At 48.6% G+C, this 22195-nt stretch overlaps 1 protein-coding gene across 1 annotated transcript in view; it reads left to right on the forward strand.

Annotated features, from left to right (window-relative positions):
- The window catches only part of RGSL1 (regulator of G protein signaling like 1), a 43872-nt gene extending 25866 nt beyond the window's left edge, over nt 1-18006 (forward strand). Inside the window, exons 14-22 of the mRNA XM_037035300.1 lie at nt 387-501; nt 2730-2859; nt 5018-5192; nt 7798-7936; nt 8165-8289; nt 10462-10571; nt 13611-13703; nt 14514-14580; nt 16489-18006. Coding sequence (XP_036891195.1) covers nt 387-501; nt 2730-2859; nt 5018-5192; nt 7798-7936; nt 8165-8289; nt 10462-10571; nt 13611-13703; nt 14514-14580; nt 16489-16741 — 1207 coding nt within the window. The 3' untranslated portion in view covers nt 16742-18006. The remainder of the gene's footprint in view (nt 1-386; nt 502-2729; nt 2860-5017; nt 5193-7797; nt 7937-8164; nt 8290-10461; nt 10572-13610; nt 13704-14513; nt 14581-16488) is intronic.
- Nucleotides 18007-22195: the final 4189 nt, after the last annotated feature.

Raw genomic sequence — 22195 nt, forward strand, 5'->3', positions numbered from 1 at the left:
CAGTGAGCCTTTCCAGAGCTACTCATTGGTTCCTCAGAGCCACGTGACTCAAGAGTCTCATAATCCACTCCCGGAGTTTGTTGTCAGAGCCTCCCTACAAAAGAAGAGCTAGGAACATCCTGAACCCTCTTCCTACCCACCCACCTGCCACACACACACTCTCACACACACACACTGTTTGTTTGCCTGAACGAGGAGCAACATAGTACGATTGGGAAGGACAGGCTGACGTTAGCAAAGGATTGAAATGGTAAGAAGGGTATTTTTGAGTATCTCGATGTTACCCAATTTCCACTTCCTCCCAAGGAGAGGTGGGTTTGCCTTGACTGTTACTTTGATGTGCCAGACTTTGGCCTTCTTTGATATTCTTGGCCTCCATCTGGCAGGTTTAAAGAATACCAAGACCTGTTCCCAGCTTATCCTCAAGAAGCGCAAACCAAAGTACGAACTTTGCCTAGGAAGCCCTCGAAGCCAACATCAACTCAACTACACACATCCCAGGTCAGTGAGGAAGCCAGTGAAGACGAGACACTGGGGACAAGAAAATCACCGCCTAGGCGTCGTCCACCATGAAACAGTTTCACTGTTAGCTATTTCAATCCCTAAAACAACTGCCCTTTGGGGTAGGTTTTTAAAACCCCATTGGACAAAGGAGGAATCTGAGTCTCAGAGAAGTTATTACAGTGGGAATTTAAGGAAGCCCCTCTCTTCACTCTCTTTGTGACAGACACAGGGACCCATGGAGGTCAAAATGTTAGGGTTTTTAAAATTTATTTTGTTTCCTTTCTATTTCATTCATTTCTATCCTATTGCGTTGCATTGCGTTGCATTGCATTGCAGTCTATTCTGTTGCTGAAAGCTACTCAAGGTCATGGATTGACCATAAAGCCAAATGGGTATGATTATCCTCTCATTGCACCCAAATTAAATTTATTTGTCCAGTCTCTATGGCATCATGGAATAAGGTAGCTCCCCACTTACCTGGGTGAGCCCCTTCCTGGAGGGGGAAGGCAAGGTCCTGACGCGTGTCCTACAGACAAGCAGCCCCCAGAGAGAGAACACAAAGGGCGGACACAGACAGGGAGTATTGCTTCCTTCTTCCAAACTCATCAGTCACCCCTTACTCAAGTCTTTCTCCCATTAGAGGAGATAAAACGGGAAGAAAGAGAAGACACGTTTGTTGTTCAGGAAAGTCTTCGTAGGGTTGGAGAAAAAGTACAGATCATGTCAACCAATCTCTTAAATAACCACTCGCTCAGTGTATTATGGGGTTAGTTTGTATCAGAAAAATTCGAGCCCGGCTCTGACTCCAAAGATCACGCACAGGTATGTCTGAGAATAACACCTATGCCTAGCTGACCAATACTCCAGATATAAAAATGGACTTCCCCAGCCTGCCTTCTTTTCATGTCCTCCGTGCATGAATCAACCCACCATGTCAAGGTGCCAGGAATGACCAGATAGGACACTGGAAAGAATACTGCACCCAGAACCAGGACGCTTTGTTTTAACTTCAGGTCTTTCTGTTCCTCTTAGATAGGTAAGAAAAAGGCTATGAAGAAACCGACATGTACACATGCCTACTTTCTTCCAAGCACTGTATTAGGTTGTTCACATGTCATCACCCCTAACCCTCACCACAAGCAGGACAGCTCTGGTTTCTGTCTTACATGTGAAGACATGGACACACTAGTTAAATTGACCCAAACTACACAGTTAGGGGAAAGCCAGGCTCTGGAGTGCGAGTTTCTGATCCTGAGTCCACTGGGTTTTGCACGTCACTGCTGGCTCTCGAGAGCCATGCTTCTCCTGAGTTTCCCTGTCTACAGAAGGAGACAGCTTACCCAGACCGACATGATCCGTTCTGGCTCTCAACATCCATTTCTCAAGGGGTAAATGAACTGGAGAAGGGTCACTTGGTGTCCTAAAGAAATGGATGGAGAAACTCATAAAATGAATTTGTATGTGTGCGTGTGTGTGCATGTGTGTGCATGTGCTATATGAGTGTGTGCGTCTAATATTTTTCATTTGTGATTGCTTAGAAATGGTTTTATTCATTTCCTTATTTCCCCAATATTTCAAAATCAGCCTGAGCCATTTCTCCCTCTCGAGTCGTGCTTGTCTCTATGTACCGTTTCTTCCGGTTTGTAGCTCTCACACCTCCCCTCCCAATCACTGCGTCTCAGATCCTCACTGTCAAAAGCTGTGGTAGAAAGAGCGTTGCCCGTGGCCCCAGATACACCAGGATGAAGCTGGCATCTTCCCCCCAGCAGCTGCTTAATCTGGGGAAGGTCATAGCAGTTCTCTGACCTGAGTTTCCTGTGCTTTACATTGGAGCTTAAAATTATTCCTTTTAGCCCTGGCTGGGTGGCTTCATTGGTTGGAGCATTGTCCCATACACCCAAAGGCTCTGGGTTCAATCTCCAGTCAGGGCACGCACCTAGGTTGTGAGTTCAATTCCCAGTAGGGGCGTGTATAGGAGGCAACCCATCAATGTTTCTCTCATATCAATGTCTCTCTCTCTTTCTCTCTCTCCCCACCTGTCCCCCTTCCTATCTCTCTAAAATTAATCAATATATTTTGGGGTGGTGGTTACAAAAAAAGTATTCCTTTTAAAGCAGGTATTGTGATGATTGCATGAAATGAATGTCAAGTTCAGGCAAGTAGTGGACTCTCAATAAACAGCAGCTGTGCTGAAGAATATGACATGCCCCTCTCTCTTTCCTCAGAAGAAGTGCTGGCAAAAAATGATCAGCTTTATCAAGAGCTTTTGCAAGTACCGCAGATTTATATCCGATGTCAGCATACGACCGGAATTTGAAGAATTTCTTTACCTGGAAATACACAATAGCAAGGAAAGTAAGTCATGTCTCTATTTCCTCCCCTTCCCTGTTGACATTTCCGCCACAGGGCTGGCCCAGATAACAAGCTGCAGGGCTGTGACTCTCTGTCATTCATGCCTGCATTAGCCTGGGATCCAGCAAAGAAGCCCGGGCCTGCCTAGAGAGGGTGGACAATGGACAGTCCAAAGCAGTGCGAGACCTCACTTTTTTTTATCCTCATCTGAGGACACACTTATTGATTTTAAAGAGAGGGAAAAGGAGGGAGAAAGAGAGGGAGAGAAACATGGATATGAGAGAGAAACATCAATTGGTTGCCTTTCGTACCAGCCCTGACTGGGGACTGAACCCACAACCTTTTGGTGTATGGGATGATGCTCCAACCAACTGAGCTACACCAGCCAGGGCAGATCTTTACAAAGCGATCTCCTTATGTTGTTTAGTTGTAGGAGAGATTTATTGAATTATTTCACTTGCTCATTCAGCACACGTTTTGAGGATGTGGCTTGCACTTTGCAGGGTGCTGGTGACACAGTAGTGAACAGGCAGCATAAGGCCTGCTCTAGTGAACAGGCAGCATAAGACACCTCCAGTTTTGAGGGAAAGGCAGAGAATAAGAGAAAAGAGCCATGGCTGTTGGAGCCAGATTTTCTGGGTGTGAGTCTGGCACTTTCTAACTGGAGGACCTTGGGAAAGTATCTCAGTGCCTCTGCTTCCTCATCTGTAGACTGGAAGTAATTGTGCCGATCTCATAGAGTCATTGTGAAGATTAAGCACGTTAATATATATAAAGCTTCTTAGAACTACTCTTGGCAATACTAAGTGCTATAAATGGGTTGGCCAGTGTTGTTGCTGTTATGACATCATTGGGGACGAGTGATCCCAATGATAATAGCAGGGAGGCCCTAATTCCTGAAGCCAGCATGTGAATGGGCCTTTCTTAAAAAAAAAAAAAAAAGTCCACCCAGATGACCTTAGCCCAGTTGAGAGGCCGTTGTCAAACATTCAAATATTTTATAAGCCAGTTGGCAAACCATTTAATAGATTGAAATCAATCATGGTGGGAGTATTTGCTCTAGAAATTGGCAAATACTACAAACCAGTCCTCCCTCACCCCTGTCAGAAGAGATTTATAAACGTATCACTGACTAGATTTCTTGGGTGGGTGTAGCACCCTCTTTCCTAAAATTCCTATTGTATCAATTTCCGCTGTTACTCAGATGTTTTTTTTTACCTTCAAACTCAAGTCTCACAGATAAATAGAGACTGTGAGTCGGGAGGTGCCTTGTGCTTTGTAACCCTAGCTCTAGTGCAGGGTCTGGGCACAGCAGGTGCTCGGTGTTCAGAGAATGTTGTCCTTACCCTCCCACCAAGAAGGACCCCACCCACACCATAGGGAGCACCCACATCAGTTATCCCCACCCAGATACCCAGAATAAAGGGTTTATGGGAGGAAGAGTAAATTCTAGAACTGGATTACACAGTTTCTTAAACCCAGCCAGGCAACGAGCTAGTGTATGCTTGTCAGATCCAACCCCAAACTGTCCTCTTCTCAGCCCTGAAGCCCTATGAATGGACTGCTTTGAGTGTACCTCAGTCAAGAAATTTTCTAAAACGACTCTTAGTTTTCCGAGACACAGCCCAAGCCTCCCAGAATCTTCTGTGCTCTGTTTTACTCATTCCCGTCTCTCTCCGACTCTAGCTTCCCACTCTCTGTGTCTTAATTAACTCCTTTACTCTTCGTGTTTTGGCTTTTTCTTTGCACTGCTTTCCCACTTCACTTTTACACTACTTCCGTGATAAACCTTGAAGAAGCATGACTCGAATCATGGACTTGATTTTGAAGGTCACCTCTGCACGTTAACTCCCGTGGAAATGTTAGGGGTTGGCATAACTATGACGTGCTTCCGTCTCTACTGGAAAAGCGCCCGGAAGACACATTTCAACACACAGCTGCTTTTTCCCCTTGGTGTGGGTGGTGTCCTACCATCTGAGAAGCTGGCTTTTCCAGAAGTCCTTTAAATCCAAGCAAAAGGAAGGGCATCACCATTTCAGTGGGCCCAAAGGTGGGTCTGCAGTTTCCTTTCTTCATTTTAGGTGTGCCCAGAGTGATGGCTTCGGGCGTAAGAGTACCTGGCTCAAGCCAGATTGCTAATTCCTCCCTCTTTGTCCCTCAGATCTCTCTCCGATACCCAAAGACGCACAGGGACGCCCACCCGCCCATCTCCCAAACATCCGGAGTGCAGATGAGAACGAAGACGCACCACTTGTGAAACGCCGCATATTTGGACACAGGATTGTCACTGTCAACTTTGCCATGAATGATTTATATTTCTTTTCTGAAATACAGAAGTAAGTCACCCATCTTGCCGTCGCCCCGTGGCTTTCCAAGCTTAGTGCCTCCCGGCCAAGGCGGGGGTGGCCTGGAAGTGACACAGTGGTGTTTGAAAGCTCACTGCACGCTGTCACTGTGTCAGGCTCTAATGTTCTGTCCTCTGGGCCCCAGAAGCCTTCTTCATGGTTCTGGAGCTCCCAATATCAAAACGCACTTACTCCCACCCAGGATGGGGACCCTCTTGCTCATTTATTTATTCATACAGTAGAAATCCTCTTCTATAGAACCGTTGGACTAACTGAATAGTCCTTCAGTTAAAGCAAGGAATTACAATAACCAAGTGTGTGTGTGTGTGTGTGTGTGTGTGTACACATATGCCATTAAACAGATATTTTTAAGTTAAAACATTAATGTACAATCACTCACCTGTCAAACTTTTGATGTAAAGCCAAAGCCATTCTCCTAATTGGGGGTCCACATGTTTTTTCTTGCACGTATTACCCCTATACTGTTATCTTCTAATTTCAGTTTTTCTCTTGTTCATGTGGGGCGAGAATTTAAAGGTCACTATAAACTGACTTAATCATTCTGGATTTTTATACTGGTCTTCACAATGCTTGAAATTGCCTCGCCCCACCTAACCCAGTAACAGTTTTTGCAAAAGCAACTTGCCTTTTGGGCAGTGTTCCAAAGCATTCCGATGTGTTTTCAGAGAGCCAACAAATGCCTTTATTTTCATGTTTGTATTTTGTTAGTTTTCATAAATTACAAAGTACAGTCACAAGTACAACAGGCAGAAATATCTGGAAAGAAACACGAAAAACTCCCGGTACATGTGGGCTTCAACCAGTTGGACACACGTGAGCACGGACTAAGGCGGGCACCCCTAGTGTGGAGAGTCACCTTGAGGTGTGTGTTGTGGAAGCGGCAGAACCCTGGTCACTCAGCACTTCAGTTGGGGCGGAGAGCTCTCCTATGCACATCATGAGGGACTTAGCTCGGGTCCCCAGACACTATGGGTTGCTTGATTGTTCTTGGCACTGGCTTTAGCACTGGGCATACAAAACATGCCAGTAAGACGTGCTCGCTATTCTCCAAGATCCCACCGAAATGGGGATGGCAGAAAAGACACAAAGAAAGGTAGGAAGTGGGGTGCTGGTGCTATGGGGGAGTCCAGAAGTGCATTTAGACCACTGAGTCCTCAGGTGTGGTCTCTTGGGAGACAGGTCACCTAAGCCAAATTCTGAAGAGTGAGGAGGGATTGGTGAGATTTTGTTTTTTAAACGGTGGTGTGAGGGGGAGGCAGGTGGGGAGCAGGAAGGAATACCAGTTGGGGTGAAGCACCTCCCACCGCTGCTCCAGTTCCGTCTCAGTCTGTCTGTCCTTGCTGCTTTCTCACTTGCTCCCTACAAACCATTCTCTGAGCAGCTGCCGGGGGAACCTTTTAACGATTTCTGCCAGATTAAAGCACTCCCCTGCCTGAGACGTCCCAGTGGCTTCCCTTCCTACTGGGATCAAGTCCAGTCCTGCCCACACTGCCCACATGAGCAGGACCAACCCACATCTCAGAGCTCAGCTCCTCCAGCTCTGTACTTGGCTCTCCCCACCCTCCGAGCTGGCTTCGGACGCCTGTCTCCTTTCTCATTGTTCATCTCAGTGCCCGCCCCCTCCCCAATTCCATTGCACCCTTTTGTTGTCCTCCCAGCCGCTGCGGGATATTTCATTACTCTCCTATGGACTAATGTCTCTTCTCCCCACTTTGACTGTGAGCTCCTGGAAAGCTGGGCTTCGTCCCCTGCTGCACTCCCTGCTCCTGGAACTGTGCCTGGCACGGAGGAAACCCTTAGTAAATGTTTGATGACTGAACACATGAATGGATGTGGGAAAACCTGGTGTTCCACTCTTAGGGAGACTTTCAATTGTGAAGATTTTCAGTGGCCTGGGAGAAGTCGGCTGTGTGCATTCATCAAGATAAGGTCTAGCTGACAGATAGTTGAGGGTTCCTGAAAGAGTCTGTTGCTAGGAGACAGAAAGTAGAAAGGTTGCCGCCAGGGGCTGGGGGAGGTGTGGAATGGGAATGAGTGGTTCGTGGGAATGGATCTGTAGTTTGGGCACATGAAAAAAGTCCTGGAGATGATGGTGGAGAGATCACAGAGCAATGCCGACTTACTGCCACCGAGCTGCACACTTCAAAACTGGTCCATTTTATTTACGTATATTTGGTGATGGTAAAAACATTTAATAAAAGGAATGTGTTCCTTCAGAGAATGGTGGTAATTGTGAGAGGGTCGGCACAGGCAGGAATAGAAAGAACAGGAAAGCCCTTAGTCCTCGAAGCACTCAGAGAGCCGGGATGGGCGCGGAAGGGAGGGTGGGATAAATGAGGGGGTTGGAGGTGAAGAAATGTACTTGGAGAGCACTTAGCATATTATCTGACGTGTGGTAGGCAGGCACTCAGGCAGTATTTGCCAATAGATGAATTACAATGGAATGAATGAAGTCACAACCAGCCCGGGATTTGACCCTGTCTTTATCAGGCCAGAAATAGGTCTGGCCTGGCTGCGCCAATTAGTCCCTGCTTTCCCAGCAAAGAGCTGACCTCCTCTCTACTGCCTCTTTCAGATTTAACGATTTGGTGCGTTCAGCTCATGTGCTGCAGGTCAACCGGGCCTACAACGAGAATGATGTGGTCCTAATGAAGGCGAAACTTAGCATCATCTTAAACCTCTACCTGCAATCAGAGGTCCCTCCAAAGCTGAAGGTAAGGGGGACTTCCACTCCTCTCTGGCTTTGTACCAAGGAGCATTTTCCCCACAAGAGCCCCAAAAGCTAGTTGTCAGGCACCTCCTAAGTCCTGGGTTATCCGGATATCCTTACCTAAAGCCCCACCAAAAGCTTCTGCAATTTGGGGCAGGGGTGGTCTTAAAGTTTGTGGGGGGGAGCCTTCCCTGGAGCTCCTGCCGGTGACTGGCTCCCCCTCTGTGGGCAGGTGAACATCTCGGAGGCCCAGAAGGATTCTATCCTTTCTGCCATTTCAGAGGGCCGTCTAGATCGGAGCATCTTCCACGGGGCTATCATGTCTCTCTTCCCCATCATTATGTACTTCTGGAAAAGGTAACACTCTCCTCTCCCCTCACCAGATGCAGAAAACACTTTTGACTTTCTAGAGTTTTCCATCTTCCTGTAGCTCTTTCTTCCAGTCTCCATATTCATGGGAACCACGCTGGTGTATTCTTCTCCTACCCACTGCACTTCCTCCCTTACCCGCTCACGTGGAACACAGACTCAGTGGATAGAAGGCCAAGGAAGACTGGGGATCAGAATGCCTGCCTCCCAACTCTCCCTGCGTTGGCTTGAAACAAGGATGCTGGTTGGTGTTCGGCACAGGTTCCTCACCCAAGGGTGACGGTGGGCCACAGCTACTTGGGAGCAGTTCTGTCCAGGCTGACACAGCTGTGCTCGTGTTCTAGGACCCTCATGGGGGCCGTTGGCCGGAAGAGTTTTGCTCGGTTAGGCCCACATTCCACAACTCCCAGTAGGGACACAATTGCTACATATTTCTATTTTCAAGAGGAGCTAGAAATTCAGATTTTTGTCTTTTCTCCAAATGTTAAAGTAGCAAAATGCGACAAGCAACTCAAACCTACAACATGGTAAAGAAATTGCAAAGGCCAAAACCAACACTGAAGCAAACAAAACACCTGCAGGGCGCGTTCCTAACCTTTGCTGTCAAGGTGTGGGCTCAGAGACTCACCCACGTTCTCCCAGTTGGTCACTCACGCCTGTGGTCCACTGCGGCTCCGGCTCACACCTTCCACGTGATGAATGGCAGTGCCCTGGGTGACAGTGACCACAGGACAACTGGCTGAAAGGGTCCCAGGCCAGGCGAGTTGGGGTGTTTAGATTCTCACTGGGATTCCAGTTCTAAGGGGGCTTCCTCTCCCACAAATAATAATAATGTTAACTTTCTTAACATAGAAGTATAAAGGTGGCTTGCCAATCACCAACCTTTATTGTTTTAAATCCCTAAGATAAATTATTTAATACAGGATTGAAAGAAATTAAACACAAATCTAAGTTTAAGGTAACCATTGTTACCTAGCACTTAATTCTGGACTTATATCTCCTAACCATGACTCAACAGTGGTTCGTCCTGAAACTTTGCAGAGGACCACAAGCCCCTGGGAAAGGTGCGCTCTCCCTGGCTGGAGTCATCCCTGTCTAGGGGGGCTCATCCCTGTCTAGGGGGGCTTCCAGGAGGCTCTGGATGCTAATCTTCATGCAACTGGTTCTCTATGTGTTTTCCTTCATCCTTATGGAGAGTTTTACGTCGTGCAAACTGAGTCCACCTCTTTTATCTCAGATGGACCTCTCAACAACCCTGGAGGTGGGCAGTGCCAAGTGTGATTGTCCCTATTTTATAGATGAGGCAACTGAGGTTCAAAGTGGTTAAGGGGCATGCCTAGGTGCGTGGCACCGCATGGTAAGTGGATTACAAACCAGGTCTCTTGGTGCCTCTAACACAACACGGAATGCATCTGTGGCATAGTGGGAGGTCCACTGTGGCAGGGAGACCCGATAAGCAGGTGGCACCGGGGAAACCAACGTGATTGGGTGAGGGTATCCCTTGGGGAGGAGGAAAGAGGCGGGCAGTAAAGACCACCAGAGCCAAGGCAGAATGGAAAATAAAGCCAAGAAGAGCCTCTGAGGGGTCCAACCAATTAAGGGCAGACAGAGGTTGAGCATGGAGTTAGCAGCCAAGGAGGAAGAGGCTCAGAGGGTGATGCGGGTCTTGGGGGTGCAGCATTTGGGAGGTTGGAGTGAGTCTGTGCCTCCAAGTTTGGGTGAGCAGCCAGGCTTCACTCCAGGGAGAGGACTGTTGGGAAGGCGAGGGGGTCAAGGCCCTCAGTAAGGGACAGGATGGAAGCCAGGGGTGGTTGGGACCGAGGGAGGCCAGTCAGATGCTCAGGCTGCACCAGGTTGGGCTGGCTGGAGACCTCAGAGTCTGGGCTCAAGCAAGCACACCAGATGGCATGCGGCAGATTCTTCATAGACCCTATTTGCTGGTGGCCCAGGAGGAAGCCCCCACGCACTGCCCATCCCAGGTGCTTGCTGGAGCCAGGCAGGGCCCCCCTTTCCTTTGCAGGAAGCCCCACTCCTTGAGGACTGGCCCTGCCCTGGCTCCCCAGCTCCCTGGCTCCCTGGGTTTCTGACTCCCCGTGCTCTGTGTTGCAGGCCTCTTGCTGGTAGTTTTCTCCTTGTGACCCAAAGCCATTCTTCTTACAGGTTTTGTATCTGGAGGGCAGCTCGCTCTTACTTGGAGCACAGGGGGAAGGAGTTGAAGGACAAAAAAACTCCTCCTAAGGTCCTGTGCAAGTACCCTTCGTGGAGTGGAGGTAAGCTCCGCCATGACCCACAGCCCTGTTCTCTAGCCAATGGGACTCGCAAAGGGAAGGCACAGGTCCCATTGGCTAGAGAGCGCCAGGTTCCGAGCCTCAGCCACGGGACTCATGGGGCCATTTGTGGGTGAACCAGGCACCTCGGTCGCTGGGCCCTCAGAAAGGCATTAAAGTCTATTTTGTCTGTAGCTGTTAGTGCAGGCAAAAAGGTGCCCCCACCCCATAGACATCTCCCCAGGGTACCTCTGGGCACGCCGGTCAGTCTCTGGTGAGGGGCCCTGCTCTACACCATTTAAGAAACCCCCACTCCAACTGGCTCCACAAAGCACACCATCTGAATAACATCCATGTTACACTGTTAAGTGAGAAAATCAAAAAGTGTATGTGGGGTATGATTTTACTGTGGTAAATATGTATACTTGCATATAGATCTTTATGCAGAGGTATGATTTGATGAAAGCATAGGGGAAACACTTAAAAATATAGAGTTAATAGACTTCCGGCCAAGATGGAGGCATAGGTGGAAACATTGTACCTCCTCACACAACCAAGCTTATGAACAACAAAGATTTGAAAACCAGAATGCAACCAAAACAGAGAGAAAATTGAACTGTACAGAAATCCGACAACAACAAACTATTCAGCCAGACAGGTAAGAGGGGCGGAGTCAGTGGCTGGCAGAGTGGGGTTGTGCAGGAAAAAGTGGCCTGACTGACCCAGGTGCGTAGGCAGAGGTTGGCAGATCCCAGGTGTGGGGTGGCAGTGGGCAGACCCAGTGAGGGCGCAAGGCGGCTGGTTGACCATGGTCACACATTTGTGCGTAGATAAACCAGGCAAAGGAGCGAGCAGTGAGACAGACCGTGCAGGCTAGGGCGCCGGCACTGGGAAATAAAGCCTAAAAGCACTAATTGGAAAAACTTTTGGGGGTCGAGGTGCCAGGAGAGGCTCCCAGGCTCACAGAGAGTTCACTGGAGAGACCCACAGGGTTCTGGAGAGTTCACAAGCCCACACATCTGGGAACTAGCACCAGAAGGGCCTAATTTGCTTGTGGGAAGCAGCAGAGGGGAGCAAAATCCAAGAGAGAGCAGAAAGAAAACACCATTGCCCGTCTCTGACCCCACCCCCACATACAGCCTCACAACCCAGCGACCTGGGTTGCCCCGCCCTAGTGAACACCTAAGGCTCTGCCCCTCATACATAACAAGCACAAACAGACCAAAACATTATGGCTCAAGAAGAATAACAGCTCAAAGCCCTAGAGCCAATACTTCTAAGTGACTGAGAGATAGCCAGTCTATCGGATGCACAGTTCAAAATGCTGGTGATCAGGAAGCTCACACAACTGGTTGATTTTAGTCACAAATTAGATGAACAAATGAAGGCTCCACTAAGTGAAATGAAGCAAAATGCACAGGGAACCAATAGTGATGGGAAGGAAACTGGGACTAAAATCAATAGAGTGGACCAGAAGGAAGAAAAAAATGACCAAACAGAAAAGAATGAAGAAACGAAAATTTTTAAAAATTAGGAGAGGCTTAGGACCCTCCAGGACATCTTTAAATGTTCCAACGTCCAAATTATAGGGGTACCAGAAGGAGAAGAGGAACAGCAACAAGTGGAAAACTTTATCTGAACAAATAATAAAGGAGAACTTCCCCAATCTGGCATAGGAAACAGACTTTCAGGAAGTCCAGAAAGCTCAGAGAGTCCCAAAGAAATTGGACCCAAGAAAGAACACACCAAGGCACATCATAATTACATTACCCAAGATTAAAATGAAGGAGAGAATCCTAGAAGCAGCAAGAGATAAGGGGACAGTCACCTACAAAGGAGAGAAATGGGGATCACATGGAGGGTTAGCAACAGGGGAGTGGGAGGAGGAGAAGGGGGGAGAAGGTACAGAAAATAGCATAGACAGTAGGTAGAAAATAGATGGGGGAGGGCAAGAGTAGTATGGGAAATACAGAATCTAAAGAACTTGTGACACATGGACATGAACTAAAGGGGGGAATGGGGGGAGGGAGGGCATAGAGTTAGGATTATCACTGGGTGATGTGATTTTGAGAGCTATATTATCAACTATACGGTTAATCATATTATCAATATATACTATTTACATTATATATTATTCACATGTTTTCAAACAGTTGTGTTTGAAGACACACATATATATGTTTTCTTTGCACAGAGCGGTTCCTACACCCAGTCCCTTTCCCAATACCTGCATTGAGATCAGTACTTCAGCAAAAGGGAATTTTTTTTCAATTTTTAAAAATAGTTTATTTTTATTGTATTTTTTTAATAAAGGGGGCAAAAGGGAATTTTAAAGAGAGGGAGGAGGGTGCTCGGGGTAGTGTCCAAAGAGGGCGAGGCTGGGTGCCTCGGCGGTGGGAAGTTCTAGGAACCAAAGAGAACAGATCTGTGCCCCTGAGAACAGCCCCAGCATCAGAACAAAATGTGGACAAAGGACAAGTTTTCAAAGCAGCAGCCAACTGTCCCGCGATGGAGCTGAGCACTCGGCCCAGGCTCTTTCTGGTCCTTTTCCTCAGATGCCCACCCCTGCCCCCACTCCAGCCCCCACAAACAAGCATGCCACCCCGTTCTTTGTAGCTCTGGAGACTTAAACCCACCTCTGGGAGGTCCTGGAGTCCGGCTCCTACCCCTCGAGCTCTCCAAGAGGGTGCTTCCCTCGGTAGGAAACAAATCACCCCCGCTCTGGTTTCAGCCATTCCTAAGGTCCAGGCACATGGCTTCTTAACCTTGTCTCTGCCTTGGGAAATGTCCCCTCGGCAGACAGAAATCAGTCACCTTTTCACCAGTGTCCCTGCAGGTGCAAGGGCTGATTGAGGATGAGGATGAGCGTTGGGGCTAGGCACAGAGGAGAGGAACAGTAAGAGGGAAAAGAGAGGGAGGGGGGCAGGCAGGGCGGGTAAATGACATTCACTCCAGGGGGCAAGAAAATGCCCCCAGTGGCAGCAAAAGAGCCTCTAGCTTCTGCTCTAAAGGCTTCTGACGGCCCCCCTCTTCTCTCCCCAGGAGAGTACACCACCTTAAGATTCTCCTTGCTCAGAGGTTATGAATGGTTGCGGATTCAGCAGCGAGACGTAATGCCAAGTTCCGTCCAGAACTGTAAGTTGGGCTTGGAATCCCACTGATACCAATGATACCCCACTGATATTACTGCGAGCTTGTCTGCCCATTTCCTGGCATGGCGTATCATCTCTATTAAGAGACAATCACGACATCCCAGCTGTGACTTTGCCCTCCCACCGAGAGCACCTGCTGCTTCGGCGGAGCCTTCGTCTCATACCTCCTGCTTCCTGGAGGCTCCTGCTACCGACCATCTCATCCCTGTAATAAACACTCTGGTCCTCCACTTCCATCTGGGGGCCGCGTTACATCCTTTTTCTTCCCCCTCTTCAGCCACTGGGAGTCAATCTCACTCCAAAACATAAAAGCTGCCTTGGTTTCCCCATGGTCTCTCCCAACAAAACTTTCTGTCCATTGTCAGCTTCTATTTCCACCTTGGAGATTCTGCTTTTCTGCAATGCCAGCTTGTCCGGCCTCCTCATTTGCATATGTCCCCTCACTGCTCCATGGGGTGGCCATTAGGGAACACTTCCCATGATCCATAGGGTGGAAAGGGCCCTAAAGTTGTGCTCATCTGGCCTCATCTCCTTATTTGACTTCCCTGGGTCAAATAAGGGTTGGCATCATGACCTGGCCATCCAGACGAAATGTTTCCTAGGGTGAAAAAATATACTGCAGCCTCCAGCCCAGGTCTTCTGATGGTCCCTGAGCATTGCTGCTTCTCCTTCACTTCCCCAGCCCTTCTGCCAGCAACAGTCCCAAGACGGCCCCCCGGGCTGGAGGGCCCCCAGGGAGGGTCTGATGTGCCCTGAGTTCTGATGCAGTTTTTTTCTCTGTATTTGTCTTCAGCTTCATCGAGCAACCTGACCCAACCAAAACCTGTCTTCTCCACACTGCAGCTGGGTTCTGCCTCAGGGTAGGCATGCGCCAGAAGTTCTCATGGCCAGGGCTGAGCCCTGTTGTCCAAGTGCACGGTGGGAGATGGGAGGAGAAACTTTGCAGAGACCTAGCCCCACCTCCTGACACTCCTTGGCATATAGAACCAAGACGTTGAACTTGCTGCTTCCAGAGAGACCTGTGGTGTCCTCACCCACCTCCATTAGGACAGCCACTTTAGGGAGTCGCAGCCCCTACCCCTTCTTCCTCCAGTAGAACGCCATCGCTGGAAAAGCAGTGTCCCAGACGGCCTTTTACTGCCGGCTTCCCCCGTCCTCCACCCTCTGGGGTAACGGGCCTAAGGTGGGAAGGAAAGAGGAGCTGTCCTTGTGCTTGGCAGGATGTTGATGGTGTGAACGGAAAGGATTTGAGCCTGTCACAGTCTTAGTCAGCCTCGTTTCTGCAAAAGCATCGAAGTGGGACTGATGCCAAGTGAGGGCTCTGGGAGAATCCCCAGGGGATTGTAGAAACCAGTGCCAAAGAGCTGTCTGAAGGTCAAGGTTACAGAAGCAGGCTCTGTGAATGGCAGGCCTTGTCGCCTCAGCAGCTCTCCCACCTCCTCAGACCTGCTTCAAGTCCAACAAGGCTTTGGTGCTTGCCCACCATGAACAGCCAGTGCTGGGGCCTGGAAGACAGCCCAGGTGCTTTGGAACTTTTTGCTCAGACAGGCGATGCCTGTCTTCACAGGTGACAAGCTTGTGAGGAGGCAGGTGAGAATAGGAATAGGAGAGGCCCTGTCCTGAAGGCTAAGGGTATTGGTTTAGGCCGTCGCCATTCCTAAAAGAAGTGGTGGCCACAGGCTGGCAGAGGATAAACCTTATCACCATTGTGCGAACCGGCCCTTCTCTCTTCCTTCAGACATAAATTACCCAGCCCCCAAATGGAGAAGCAATGACCTAGTCAGGGTCCCCACAGAGGCACACGATCTCCCGGGAGCCTCCTGACACTGACAGACCCTCTTCTGGTCGGAAATGCGCTGCCCTGGCACTGCTTCCCCCAAAGGACCGATGGGGTGACCTTCCGAATGTGACAGGACCGGATCACAGGGAGAGATGTGGACAGAGAGCAGGAGTAGAAGCGCCTGTGCCCTTGCTGGTCCTGGGGTCCTGGCAGGTGGTCTTTCCGCAGTGGACCTGTGGCCGAGCGCTACTCTTGCGGTCAGGAGGCCTGGGTGTTGGTCTCACTCTGCAGCAGCGCGGCCTCGCCGATCCCTGACTTCGGGTTGGTGAAGAATCCTGACACAGACGTGCGGCTGTGGCACTAAGCACCCTAGGCAGCCAGTTGCTGGTTTTATTAGCAGGGACAGATGGAGCTTTTTAATGCCAGGATCTCCCATTTGGACGATGACTCCCACCCATTGTCTCAGGGAACCCTCAGACCCCCAGGAGGAACCACGTCCGAGGTCATGAATGCTTATACAGCTGAAGAAACTGACCCACACAGGAGGGGAGCGGTTTTCCTGTGATCACTGAGTGGTAAATACAGAGTCCGGACCAGAACAGTCGCTTCCGATTCGTTGGCTGCCCCTCATTCTGTGCTCACCATCTCTGCAACTTTTCATGCCAAAAGAAATCATTCTTCCCTGGCGTTCTGTTCATTTGCCAGTTACTTAGCTAAAGAGACTCTTTGGAAAAGTTCTGACTTGAAGGCCTAACTTATTCTCATAGTTTAGTGTTCAGGCCCATTTTTCTGTCCTTTTCAGGAAAATCAGGGGGGAAACAATAGTCGGAATGTCGTCAGCGAGCTCCCCACCTGTGCGCTGACTGAGAGGCGGTCGACAGGCTGACTGCACCTGCCACAGGACGGGGGAGGCTGGAGAGCTTATTGGGGAACCCTGTCCCACTTCCAACCAATGTCCCCTGCTGTGCTGATGTCCTTTATTTCCCAGGCTTGTCCCAAGGATGAAAAGTGGTGTGATATCAAGACAGAGGTCACAGACAGACACTGGGACCACCGGGGTGCACCTGTGGGAGCAACAGGTCAGGAAGACCATGGGAGACCTGGCTGGAGGGTGCACGGTACTTAGTAGGACCACCTTAAACAGAAACAAGTCCTGCTTTTCGATCAGCCATCTCGCTGATGGCTCCCTGTGGTTTCCCACACCGTCTCATCTCAGTGATCCCAGGTCTAGCATGTCCTAACACGAGATACAGACTTGTGTCTCAGAACCAGTCACCTCTCAAAGGCAGACAGGTAATGTAAGAAAGCAAAGTAAAGCCCGAGAGAAAACGGGGTGGTACAGTGTGGTGAGCTGGAGAACACATCTCAGGGGGGACAGCGACAGCTTACTTAGGGAGAAAAAGAAAGAAAAGAAAGGAGGGAGGGAGGAGAGAGTGGAGGGGAAGAAGAATGAGAAGTTTGAAATATTTTTAATACTCTGCGGGTCAAGCAAAACTTGCTATCTTTGCTTTAAGCTTTTTCTTTCCCCTTGAAGTTGTGTTTGGGTCCGGGGTCTACCTTAGACAGAAATCAGGAGGGGGGCAGAAAAGCCCCAACAATGGACCCATGGAGGCCACAGGCACGCAAAGAAAAGGCTATGGAAGGGGTGAAGGAGGCTGGCCTGGTCTGGGCCCTCTGTTGCTTTTCAGTTGGTGCCATAAACAACTACCAGCATCTTAGTGGCTTAAAACAACACAAGGACTGTCCGGCAGTGTTGTAGGTCAGAAGTCTGACCTGGGTGCGTGGGGCTAATGTTGTTGGCTCCACGGCTCTCCTTTCAGGAAGCTGGAGGGGTGGGTCCCTTTCCTCGCTCAGCAGGCTGTTGGTAGAATTCAGTCTTCGGTTACAGCACTGAGGTCAGTTTCCTCACCGCCCGTCAGCCTGTCTGTGCCGGACTGGAAAACACCCCAACTCCTTAGTGGCACATACAAGCCCATTGACAATCTGACGCCAGTCTAGGTTTCCGGGCTCCTCTCTTGCCTCTCCCACCCATCCCCCAGCAACACCAGCCTCTAAAATGTCCTGCCCTTTGTTCTCCACCTGGCGACAAGAGGCATCTCAAAGGTGACACCTCCTGGTTGTCTCCTCTCTCCTCTCACTGTCTGCTCTTTGTGTCTGCAACATGCTTTTTCCCCTCTTGGGAGATACCTGTTTGTATATGTGGGTCACCTACCAGAACCTATGCTTCTGTGGGGCAGAGGGCACGTCCTAGCTTTATCTGCGCCTCCCACACGGGCCACAGTGCCCTGCAGGTAAGGGCTGTCCCATCAATAAGCAGTGACGGTGTGAGTAAACAAGCTGTGCTTGGTGGTGGTGGGGGGGGGTGGTAGTGGAGGAAACAGAACTTGCAGTTTATGTCTGTCGAGCTGACTTCACAGTCAATGAAAGCATTTTGCTTGCCAGGAAATCAAATCGGTAATCAATTACACTTGTGGCTGGCATAATAAAGAAGAAATTTCAAATCCTCTTTATGAAATTTTTTTTGTTCCGGTCTTTCTTGGTGCCTGAAGAACTTTCTGGTCTTTTTTTTTTTTTTTTAAGGAAGCTCATATAACCTATTCAGACTCAACAGTGACAGAAAGAGGCAGAGGAAAAGAAAACGAGACTTGAGTGAGACGAGCCTTCCCCATTGAGGAGCCTTTTCTGTTACGTGTGACAGGGAGCGACGTGCAATCTCCCCTCTTCCTACAGAGGTACAAAAAGACATCTGTCCCTCCTGTTGAGTACCTCCAACTGAGCCAAGTGTCACCGCACAGAAGGGCACATGCAGCACCTTGGGGCACCCATCCCCACTCCTACACCTCGGCCAGGGCTGCAGATCACTAACCAGAATAAAGAGTGTCCGCATTCACAATCTGTGGGCCTCTTCTTAAAGATAAGGGCACGAGAAACACTGTGTTGCTCGCCCAAGGAATCCAAAAGTCATTTCCAACTTAAGAGATTACTAGAACTATTACTTCTTACTCTGGATCAAGACCAAGGGCCAGACCTGGCCTGGTGGCTCAGTGAGTTGGAGCATTATCCCCTACGCCAAAAGGTTGAGGGTTCGATTCCCAGTCGGGGCACATAGCTAGGCTGTGTGCTTGATCGCCAGTCAGGGTGTATGTGAGAGGCAACTGATCAATGTTCTTTCTCACACCAACGTTTTTGTTTCTCCCCTACCCGCTCTAAAACACATCCTCAGGGGAGTATTAAAAAAAAAAAAAAACTGCCCTGATCGACACAGTCCAGGCCCAGAGGCCCTGCTGCCTTTCCTTCAGAACCGAGCTTTCCAGGAGGCAGGTTGGTGTTAAATCCCATCTTCGCTCCCTAGTAACGTTGTGATCTGAGATGTGGTCTGAATTAGTTAACCTCCCTGCGTCCAAATCCCCTTGTGTCTCAAACGGAGAGGACACTAGCGACCTCATAGGGTCGTTCGCACTTCCAAGAGATGCCACAGGCCCAGTGCCCAGTGTGGGGTCAAGCACAGAGTTGGGGGCAAGGACGCGAGTTGCTGCCCTCCTTTCCGCCTTTTCCCTAAACTTCCCAGAACATGGAGGAAGTGGTAGAGTTGAATAGTTAATTCTGGAGGAAATTCCAATCGTGTTTCCTCCAACAAGACCCATGATTCATGGGGGTGGGGGTGGGGAGCGGCCAGGACACCCACAGATCTATTTCATCCCTCATGTCGTATGTGTTTACAGCTAATAGGAGGTGAGAAGGTTTCCTCCTGGTACCGTCATGTGCACTCCCTGAGCAGANAATCTCCCCTCTTCCTACAGAGGTACAAAAAGACATCTGTCCCTCCTGTTAAGTACCTCCAACTGAGCCAAGTGTCACCGCACAGAAGGGCACATGCAGCACCTTGGGGCACCCATCCCACCCCTACACCTCGGCCAGGGCTGCAGATCACTAACCAGAATAAAGAGTGTCCACATTCACAATCTGTGGGCCTCTTCTTAAAGATAAGGGCACAAGAAACACTGTGTTGCTCGCCCAAGGAATCCAAAAGTCATTTCCAACTTAAGAGATTACTAGAACTATTACTTCTTATTCTGGAACAAGACCCAGGGCCAGACCTGGCCTGGTGGCTCAGTGAGTTGGAGCATTATCCCCTACGCCAAAAGGTTGAGGGTTCGATTCCCAGTCGGGGCACATAGCTAGGCTGCGTGCTTGATCTCCAGTCAGGGTGTATGTGAGAGGCAACTGATCAATGTTCTTTCTCACACCGACGTTTTTGTTTCTCCCCTACCCTCTCTAAAACACATCCTCAGGGGAGTATTAAAAAAAAAAAAAAAAAAACTGCCCTGATCGACACAGTCCAGGCCCGGAGGCCCTGCTGCCTTTCCTTCAGAACTGAGTTTTCCAGGAGGCAGGTTGGTGTTAAATCCCATCTTCGCTCCCTAGTAACGTTGTGATCTGAGATGTGGTCTGAATTAGTTAACCTCCCTGCGTCCAAATCCCCTTGTGTCTCAAACGGAGAGGAAACTAGCGACCTCATAGGGTCGTTTGCACACCCAAGAGATGCCACAGGCCCAGTGCCCAGTGTGGGGTCAAGCACAGAGTTGGGGGCAAGGACGCGAGTTGCTGCCCTCCTTTCCGCCTTTTCCCTAAACTTCCCAGAACATGGAGGAAGTGGTAGAGTTGAATAGTTAATTCTGGAGGAAATTCCAATCGTGTTTCCTCCAACAAGACCCATGATTCATGGGGGTGGGGGTGGGGAGCGGCCAGGACACCCACAGATCTATTTCATCCCTCATGTCGTATGTGTTTACAGCTAATAGGAGGTGAGAAGGTTTCCTCCTGGTACCGTCATGTGCACTCCCTGAGCAGATGCTTTAAAGAATTTGTGACCCCTTACTGAGCGCGGACCACGTGACAGAAAGGGAGAGGTACTGTGAGACTTGGTTAACAGGCTACAGGTGAGCTAGGGGAGGTATGGACAGGTCAGGTCTCTCCCTGCTTGCATGGTTTCTGAGACAAGTCAAATGTAATTCTTATCTGTGTTCCTCTATAGGTAAGGCATTTATTTATTCCTCTGGCTTCTTTCAAGATTTTTTCTTCATCCTTCCTTTTATTGTTTAAAAATATTTTTGATTTTTGATTTGAGAGACAGGGGAAAGGAGGGAGAAGTAGAAGGAGAGAAACATCAATGTGAGAGAGAAACATTGGCTGCTTTCTGTACACAGCCCCATTGGGGACTGAACCTGCAACCCTGGCGTGGGCCCTGACCGGGAATTGAACCGGTGTCCTTTTGGTTTGTGGGGCGTCACCCAACAGAGCCACCCCAGCAGGGACTTTTTCCTTTATCTTTGATATTCCGCAATTTGCGTATGATGTGGCAGTTACTCTTCTTGGTGTTCTCTGAGCGCCCTGATCTGTGGTTTGGTGTCAAGCATTAATTGGAAGACATTTTCAGTCATTATTGCTTCAAATATTTCTTTTCTTCCTTTCTTTCTGGTTTTCACAATAATTAATAACCTTCTGAAACAGAACTCATGAGGCCACGTGGTTTCCCTGTTGAATTCTACCCGACATACCAGTTCTCTGCAGTCGCTGTCAGGGGGTAAAAGCAGAGGAAATGGTTCTTACTTCATCCTATGGGGCCTGCGTCATTCTAACGCCAAACCTGGGCAAAGACATCGGAAGGAAAGAAAACCACATTCCTGCCCTGGCTGGCATAGCTCAGTGGCTGAGCGCAGGCCTGCGAACCACACGATCGCGGTTCGATTCCCAGTCAGGGCACACGCTTGGGTTGCAGGCTGGTTCCTTGCAGGCTAACTACCAGCAGGGGACGCACAAAAGGCAACCATACACTGATGTTTCTCTCCCTCTCTCCTTCCCCTCTAAAGATAAATAAATAAATAAAATCTTTAAAAAAGAAGAAAACCACATTCCTTACACATGTGGTGGAATTCACCGTGAACCATTTGGCCCTGGTGATTTCCGTTTTTGAAAGTTATTCTTTATTCATTGAATTTCTTGAGCAGATATAGGCCTATGTAGATTGTCTGCTTTCTCTTGGGGAATGCTCGAAAATTGTGTCTTTCAAGAAATTGGTCCTAGTTATTCAAATTTGTGGCATAGAGTTGTCCATAGTATTCCTTTATTATCCTTTCAGTGTTCATGGCTTATTGATACCATGAATCTTTTCAAAGAACCAGCTTTCAGTTTCATTGATTTTCCCTATTGACTTTCTGTTTTTAATTTCATTGATTTCTACTCTGAGTCTTCTTATTTATAATTTTCTGCTTACCAGGGATTTAATTTGTTCTTTTTCTAGTTTTCTACTTACTATTGATAATATAGATATAAATATCCCAGTGAGTTACTATTTACTATTATTTACTACTTATTTACTATTAATAATATCATATATATCTCCCAATGATTATAAGATAAGTATGTCATGATCATGCATCTTTAAAAACCAAAAGTTTAACCTCAGTTATTCCGAGTGCTGGGATTACTAGGTGGCATTTATTTTCTTCTCTAAAATTAACTTTCCTGCAATGAACTGAAATTAAACATACAAACACATACAAATCTCACATATTTCAAGTACCAACTACAATTTTTTATTTATAAAGGGAAGAAGTTACATGCTTCACGTAGTTCTGTGGGATGTTATTCATATTACCAAGAGGAAGCGAGCTAAAAATAAGCTAAAAGGAAAT

The sequence above is a fragment of the Sturnira hondurensis genome, unplaced genomic scaffold (assembly GCF_014824575.4).
Source record: "Sturnira hondurensis isolate 20B ecotype Veracruz unplaced genomic scaffold, ASM1482457v3 Scaffold0022215, whole genome shotgun sequence".
Taxonomy (NCBI): domain Eukaryota; kingdom Metazoa; phylum Chordata; class Mammalia; order Chiroptera; family Phyllostomidae; genus Sturnira; species Sturnira hondurensis.